Raw genomic sequence first — 7,893 nt, 5'->3', positions numbered from 1 at the left:
AACAAAAGCGACAATCCTAAATGATCAACATAATTCTCTTTAAATAATCGGATCCAAAAAAGGAAACAAATCCCCAGTTGGAAAAGATAAGTCATGCCTCAATAAAGAAAAATATCGAACAAAATATTATACCTAAATATTTCCAGATAAGGAAAAAATTGTGCATGAAGACACTCTAATGTCATAGACAGATGTTAAGGCTTTGAGACATATGCGGAAACTACTGTCTTAGAATAATATAAAGCCAACTAAACAAATCTCCAACATAAATAAATTTTTCAGATCTTGGAGGATTAAACACTTGTAAATCTTTCAATGTGGGACAAAAGCAAAAAGCGAATTTCATAATAAATCATTCCTGATTAGTCGTTGGCAACAATTTGTTATCAATGAATTGTTTGTGTCAAATGGATAACTTTAGAGTATATTTTTTAAAAAATCTCAAGTTACTTTATTTTTCATTCATGAGTTGTTATCAATTTTGTTTTGTTTTGTTTTTTTTTTTTTTTTTTTTTTTAAATTTTCAACTTATTAAAATACTCTTATTACAATTACTTATCAAAAACATTTTCACATATAGAAAAAATGTCAAACTTTTTACAGAAATCACAAAGTAAACACTGATAGACATTGATATACTTCTATCGACGTCTATCAGCGATAGACTTCTATCAGTTTCTATCACTGGTAGACACTAATAGATTTCTATCCGTCTCTATCAAATTAAAATTTTGCTATTTTGTGTAAATATTTTTTCTTATTTTTCTATTTTTAGAAATCCCCTAGTTATTATTGGTTTCTATTATTATTTTGGAATTTTGGAATATTTTTATTATATTTGTTTTCGAAATTGACACTTTGTAAAATTTCAGTTTATGTAGTTGATTTTAGAAAAGGAAGGTTTATATATATATATATATAATAGTATTCTTTTTTTAGTTATTATATGGGGCAATGTTAGAAGGTTATAATAGTCATTGACATATTATATAAATATTACTAATTAATTCGCCTCAAACAATTTGTAAATATTGAAAGTTTCTAACCATTGTGTAATATTGGGTCTTTTTTTTTCCTTAAAGAAAAATAACAAATATATCTGTTGGTATTTGTAAATTTGAATATAACTCAGATGTATTTGTTTTCAACTTAAATAGATTCAAATCCTTTATTGAACTCAAAAACTAGTATTTATGGGTGAATTAATCTGCTTGAATTTATGATTCTATCGACTTTTTTAAGGATATTATAACGATTGACATGTTATAATGATTGTATCACAAAAATACAAATAGTTATAATTCTATCTTGGGCCTTTTTTAATCGAATAGAGGAAAAAAATATATTTTTATTTAAACTCTTTAGATAAAAACGGTTTAAAATACATATTAAAAAATATTTTGAGTAATTATCAAATACTTCAATTTTAAAATTAGATCAAGCACACCCTTAATATATAAACTTGTTCCTTAATCTATTTTAACACTAGTCTCTAGCATTAGTTTTTTTTTTTTTTTTTTTTTTTTTTTTTTTTTTTTTTTAATAAACTACTTAACAAAATTGATATTTTTTTTTCATTTATTTAGATATGTAATTCATAGATGTCTGCATGAAAAGGTAATGTTGAGAACTATATATATATATATATATATATATATATATTATATATATATATAAAGGAAAAATATTGCTTTATACTTCTAAATTTTAAAAATTGTATTGGATTAAAACATCGAGTTAATAATTGTATCAATTAAAGAAATAGATAATTAGAATTGACGGATAAATAATTTTCAAAAGTAATTCTAACAAAGAGTTCAAATTGATTCGTTTAGAAAAACTTAGAGGCTTAGTTGATAAAATTAAATATTTAACACGATGTTTATGCAAATACGACGTTATGGAGTATAAGTTTATAAACTTACAAAGTTTATGGTTTGAATTTATATAAAGTTGTAATTGATACAACCTCTAACTTATACCTCTATAAATTGATCTAAAACTCCATTAATAATCCAACTTATTTCCTTTTTTGCTTCGAAACTCTATTAATATTACATTAATTTATGGTTTTATTCAAAACCCTTTTTATTTTTTTAAGAAAAAAGAAATAAATTGAAATATTAGTGGAGTCAAATAAAATTTAGGAAAAATTATATATAAAAAAAGGGTTAAATTATTTATAGAAATAATAAAAAGATATTAATAAAGAAGATTAAAATTTTACTATTTCGTATAAATAACCTTCTCTATTTTCTATTTCTGAAAATTCTAGACTAAAAGTTTCAGGAACAACCAAACCAAACAAAATAATAATCACCATCCTTTTTATTTCACTTTGCATTTATACCCATTGCCCACTTTTTTCAAAGGAAAGTTGGCCATCAATTATTGGTTTGGTCCACTCACATAGTTGACACATAAAAATGGGAGGACCAAAATTAAAGGGCCATGAATAAATTACATTATTTTTTGTTCTTTCAACTTTAATTTCTCTCTTAAATTTTCAAAATAATTGTGATATGTAATATAACAATTTGGTTTTTATTTTTTTTTATTTTTTAACATTAAGTTTGATTTTGTGGACAATCTTTTTAATTTAAACTTTTTTTAAAAAAATTTAATTCAAATCCATTTGATAACGATTTTAGATAAGTTTTTTTCCTTTATTTCTTACTTTTTTTAAAAAAAAAAATAAATTAAATTAAGCCAAATTAAATATTGTAAAGAAACTAACACAAATTTTTTCCCAAAAAAATACACTTTTTGGTTATTGAATTTTAAAAAAGATGAAGTCAAGTACAAAATTTATGGGTAAAATTGTTGAATTTAAAAACTACATGTCACAACTTATCTCAGACTACAAGGCCAAAAATGTAATTTCATTTCAGGTAGATCACAAAGTGAAAATTGTTAAAATGTAAACATGATTTTTAAAACAAAGAATAAAATAAAGGGTTGCCTAATGTTCCCTTTTATAGAAAATTAATTAATGAGCCCTTGATTTCCTAAATTTAGACAGGATTCTTTTTCTTTTTTAAAAAATAAAAAATCTTACAAATAATTTAATAGGTAACTTTATAAGGACAAAAAAAAAAAAAAAAAAAAAAAAAAAAACACTAACTATTGTGTCTCCGCTTTCCTATGGAAGGAAATAAATTTCAAAATTTATACCAAAGTGAATTTAATTCAACTAATATAAAGCTCGAGACTAGAAGTTTGATTCTCTCACCTCATATGTTTGTTAAAAAAAAAAGGTTAAAATTTGTTTTTAGTCCCTCAACTTTCATAGAAGTAACGATTTGGTCCCTGAAATTTAATTTGTAATAATTTAGCTCCTATACTTTAAATTTTGTAACAATTTAGTCCCTGAAGTTTACTAAATTGCATATGCTTTAAAATTTGTAATAATTTAGTCTCTATCATAGAAATGATTTATAAGGCTTAATGAGATTCCATGCATAAATAAATCGTTAAACTAATTGGAGACTCAATATTTTTGCAAAATATAAACTCTACATTATAAAATATTAAAAAACGACATCTAATTTTGATTATTTTTTTGTGAGGGACTAAATTGTTACAATTTTGAAAATACAATGGCTAAAATATTACATACTATAGTTCATGGACTAAATTGTTACAAAATTAAAAATATTGAGGCTAAACCGTTACAAATTAAAGTTTAGAGACTAAATTATTACTGACATTTAATAAATAAAAAAAATCATGTTTTTTTACATTGTGTTAATTGACATAAATTACATAGTTTTTTTATTTTTATATTATTTTTATTTTTTTTAAATTTTGTTTGGCTTCTCTTATCATTCTTTCCCATATGTAATTAGATTTGAAAGGGCTGAGTGGGAAAAAAGCAGCTTTAAAATGACAAATACAACTATTTTCATTAAATATTGATTAAGGGGAAAAGGATTGAACCTATGAACAATGATTTATGTTATGAGAAAAAATTAATAAAAAAACAAGTTAGAACCCAAGAGAAATTCCAGCTTCTGATCTCCAATGCCTTGCTTTCTCAAACCCATTTGTATAATTATCAAAATCATCAATTGTTTGGTCAATTTCTTCTTGAGTGTTCATCACAAATGGCCCAAATTGCACAACAGGCTCACTCAATGGTTCACCTCCTACCAAAATGAACCTGAGAGTCTTGCCTGACTTATTCCAGACCTCTAAACCATTCCCAAACCCGAGAAGAAGAAGGTTATGCGCTGTCGTCGATGTCGCCTTTGAGCTCCCAAAGACACCTTCACCTTCAAGAATGTACACGAATGCATTCCAAGACGATGGGGTCGGCTGCTGGAGATGAGCTTTTGGCTTGAGAGTGAAGTCCAAGTACATGGTTGGAGTTCTTGTGTAGATTGGTGATTTTACTCCCAATGCCTCACCAGCTATGACTTTCACTCTCACTCCATCTTTTGAAGCTTCTGGAATTCCCTTGCTTGAAACTTCTTGGTAGTTTGGCTCAATCCTAAGATTGGGAAAAAAATGAGAGAGAAACTGTTAAAAGAAGCTTGTGGGACAGCATAGTAATGAAACACAAGTCAAAAACAATCTAAGCTTCTCTCTCTATGTTTAGCTTTCTCATAAGATAGGTATGAAATGAAAGGAAAATTTCAAATAGATAATGATATTTGCATCATTTTCAATCGAAATGTCGAACATCATAATTACTCTTTCTGATATTTACACGACCCATACTCATTGATCCATTAAGAGACTCCTAGGTCCTTACTACTTGTGACATTAACGAAATTTACACGGTCCATACTCGTTATAATCCATTAAGAGACTCCTAAGTCCTTACTACTTGTGACATTAACAAACCATGTCTACTCTCAATGACATAAAAATTATGTGCCTGCAAGACAGTCCCGTGAATCGATTCGACCATTGAACTATTTTATGGGTCTACAAAGCTCTAACTCTATTTGGGATTACAAGTATTTTTAAAAGATTTAATGAACTAGAAGGAAAATTCAAGCTGAAGGGAAGAAACAAAAAGGTGATAACTGATAAGACAGCATAGCACAACAAATATTTTAGAAGATTCATTCACAAGCAAAAAGAAAAGGTTGTTGTTGAAGCTGATCTGCCACATACAAAGTGTGCTTCACTCAAAAGCACCTTTATAAGAAAAAGATCAATCATGAAATATCATGATGGTTGTTTGTGGAAAAAGCATTAACCATTTGGCTGTAAGTAAGGACTTGGAATGTTTGGAAATACCCTTCAATTCCCTAAATTCAAATCTCCATCCAAGGGAAAAACTTGCTAATTTAAAACTTGTGTTTTCTTGTTAAATAGTCATTGACCTTAACATTATATCAAATACTTTAACAATCCCCCTCACTTGTGGGTCTGGAAGTTTGTAGAAGACCTAAGAAGATACCATGTTAAATAATTAATTGACCTAAAAGCTTAAGCTTTATATCAACACACTAATACTGTCTCTTGGAGCTCGTTTTAGCTTTAATGAGGTATTACGTGAAGTACGCGAGTGTGGGCCATAAGTATACAAGGAGTGGGGCCATCGATACTCAGAGTTATAAAAATGAAGAAAAAAGGGTTAAAAAAGGATGGTTCTTACATTTTGTTCTTGGAAGAGAGGTTGATCCATAGTTGAAGGCCCTTTTGGGTACCTTGGGCTGCAGGCATTTCTGAATGTACAATTCCTCTACCTGCAGTCATCCATTGCAAGTCACCTGCACCTATTGTTCCCTTGTGGCCTTCAAAATCTTCATGTGTCACACTTCCCTGTGGACCCAAACAAGTAACAATCAATGGGTTTTGTCTACTTGCAAGACCCCACAACTAAAATACTTTAGAAAGACCCAATTTGTCATTTGTTTTTTAATGTACAAGTGACTAAATGAATTGTATAGCATCAAACAAACGTGTTCTTCACGACCTTAACATTTGTTTCAACGACTATTTTTCTTTGAAATGTATGACTTTTTTTTCCCCTTCTTGTTAGATGTTGTTTTCACATCTAATACTAAACGACAAGTTTGTAAATGGTCATTTTCAACTTAACAAGAATATTAACCTTTTTTTATACCGTGAGTGTTTGGATCAACTTGTGTAGATATTAAATCATAAGTAAGTGACCGCTTTAGCTTGAACTCATTTCTTTTAAGCCCAAGATCGAGCTACCTTATCATAATTTTATAAACTATTTAGAAAACAACAATCTCTAGGAAAAGCACCTAGTTTTTACATTGTGAACCGAAAGGCTTTTTCACCAAAGTTTTAGACAAAGATAAAAGCCCACTTGGTTTCTTGTTTCTTCCTACTTTTTAAGTTTAGTTATGTTGAAGAAAAAATAGGACTTCCAGTGGCATTTCTATGTTTAGCGCAGCATTTTCTAACAGTAGTTTTTTAAAATGAAATCCAAAAAATTGAAAATGTAACAACTACAAAGACATTCATCAAAATATCCTCAAGAAACTGTGTTTTGTGGTAAGATCATCAATTGGCCATACCTGCAACATGTAGGTCACTGTCTCAAATCCTGTTCCAACTCAAAAGAATTATAACAAAGTTAGTATAGTGTAATAATCTCAATCACCTAAAAAACAAAAGACCAATCAGAACACCAGCAATCAAACATCCAAATTCCAAACCTCTATGTGGATGATCTGGGAACCCAGCTGGGGCAGTAACTGCAAAGTTCAAGAAGCAAATACCATAAGAATTATGCATGTCATTTCCGACAACTCCATTCAATTTCAACACTAAAAACTAAGAAGAACAACAGAGAGAGACCCACCTGAAAATTCATCCAAAACCAGAAAAGGGTCAAAGTATTTCAGCTCAAACCTGTCAAAAACACCATTGAAATATTAAACTAAACAACCATAAGCCAAGAGGATCCTCTCCATGCACTAACTCAAATGCTGCATTCAAGGGATTCAAAAGAATTTGAAACAGAGACAAACTCATGATTTAATCTGAAAAAATTTCTAAACCCATCAAGTTCTTTTCTCTAACTTCTACTAACTAATTAAAATGGTACATTTAGGGGATCAAACAAAAAGAACTAGAAACATAGAGAGAGAAAGAGAGAGACCCATGATTCAAAATATAAACTAATTCAAATGGATCAAAACACAACAAAAAACTAGAAATGGAGAGAGATCCATGATTCAAATTACAAAAATCTCAAAACCCTTAAAAGTTTTCTCAACTTTTGATTACCTTCCAATGCTTCTTCTAACAATGGCGCCCAACCCTTCATGCTGGGGCCTAGCCAGAAACTTTCTAGCCACTAAACGAGGCTCTGTAATTACATTGTGGCTCTCTTTCTCAGGCATTTTTCTTCTTGAACTTGGAAACTTGGAATGCAAGATTAGAGGAAGATGAAATGAATTTATAAGGAATGGGAGAAGAGGAAATTGAAAAAACGGGAAGTCAAAGAGAGGGAAAAAAAAAGAAGTGGGTTGCCAAAGAAGACTCAAATGGGTTAAAATATGATATGAAAGGGCTGAATTTGATGAGAGATTTTTTTTTTTATTTTTATTTTGGGGGTTTTCTTTGGCTCATGGGACTCTCTCTCCCCTTTGTTCACTGTTTGTAAGAACGTCATCTTGGCGTTGTGATGAGGTGTAGTGTGGAGCACTTAATCCTGTGCTTAATTTTGGTTAGAATATCGGGTTTTTTATTATTTGACTCAAAAGTTTCAATTTTTTTTTTATTAGATTTGATTGAGTTTTGAATTTTGTCTTTGCTTTGTGAGATTTTTAAAAAATATTTAAAAAGCTGATAGGATCGACATTCATTTTAATAAATAAAAAGTGATATTGTGATTAATTTTTTTTAAGATTTATCGCAATCATGAAAATCTGAGAAAATTATTTGAATTAATTGATG

The 7,893-nt window shown here is 28.9% G+C and overlaps 1 protein-coding gene across 1 annotated transcript; it reads right to left on the bottom strand.

Moving 5' to 3' along the window:
- Positions 1–3,884: 3,884 nt before the first annotated feature.
- Positions 3,885–7,507, bottom strand: LOC120085351 (pirin-like protein). Its single transcript, XM_039041293.1, has 6 exons — positions 7,222–7,507; positions 6,794–6,843; positions 6,648–6,686; positions 6,507–6,535; positions 5,612–5,778; positions 3,885–4,492 (listed from the first exon to the last, which is right to left on the bottom strand). The coding sequence occupies exons 1-6, from the start codon at positions 7,335–7,337 to the stop codon at positions 3,988–3,990; spliced, it is 906 nt and encodes a 301-aa protein (XP_038897221.1). The 5' UTR covers positions 7,338–7,507; the 3' UTR covers positions 3,885–3,987.
- Positions 7,508–7,893: the final 386 nt, after the last annotated feature.

The sequence above is a fragment of the Benincasa hispida genome, chromosome 9 (assembly GCF_009727055.1).
Source record: "Benincasa hispida cultivar B227 chromosome 9, ASM972705v1, whole genome shotgun sequence".
Lineage (NCBI taxonomy): Eukaryota > Viridiplantae > Streptophyta > Magnoliopsida > Cucurbitales > Cucurbitaceae > Benincasa > Benincasa hispida.
This window is presented reverse-complemented; position numbering and strand designations above follow the sequence as displayed.

Excerpts from the sequence above, each read along its gene's own strand:
- LOC120085351 (XM_039041293.1), bottom strand. The coding sequence starts at position 7,337 with ATGCCTGAGAAAGAGAGCCACAATGTAATTACAGAGCCTCGTTTAGTG. Across the intron at positions 6,536-6,647 it reads CCCAGATCATCCACATAGAG|GATTTGAGACAGTGACCTAC; the intron begins GTTTGGAATTTG and ends GAGTTGGAACAG. Across the intron at positions 4,493-5,611 it reads CTCTCTTCCAAGAACAAAAT|GATTGAGCCAAACTACCAAG; the intron begins GTAAGAACCATC and ends TCCCAATCTTAG.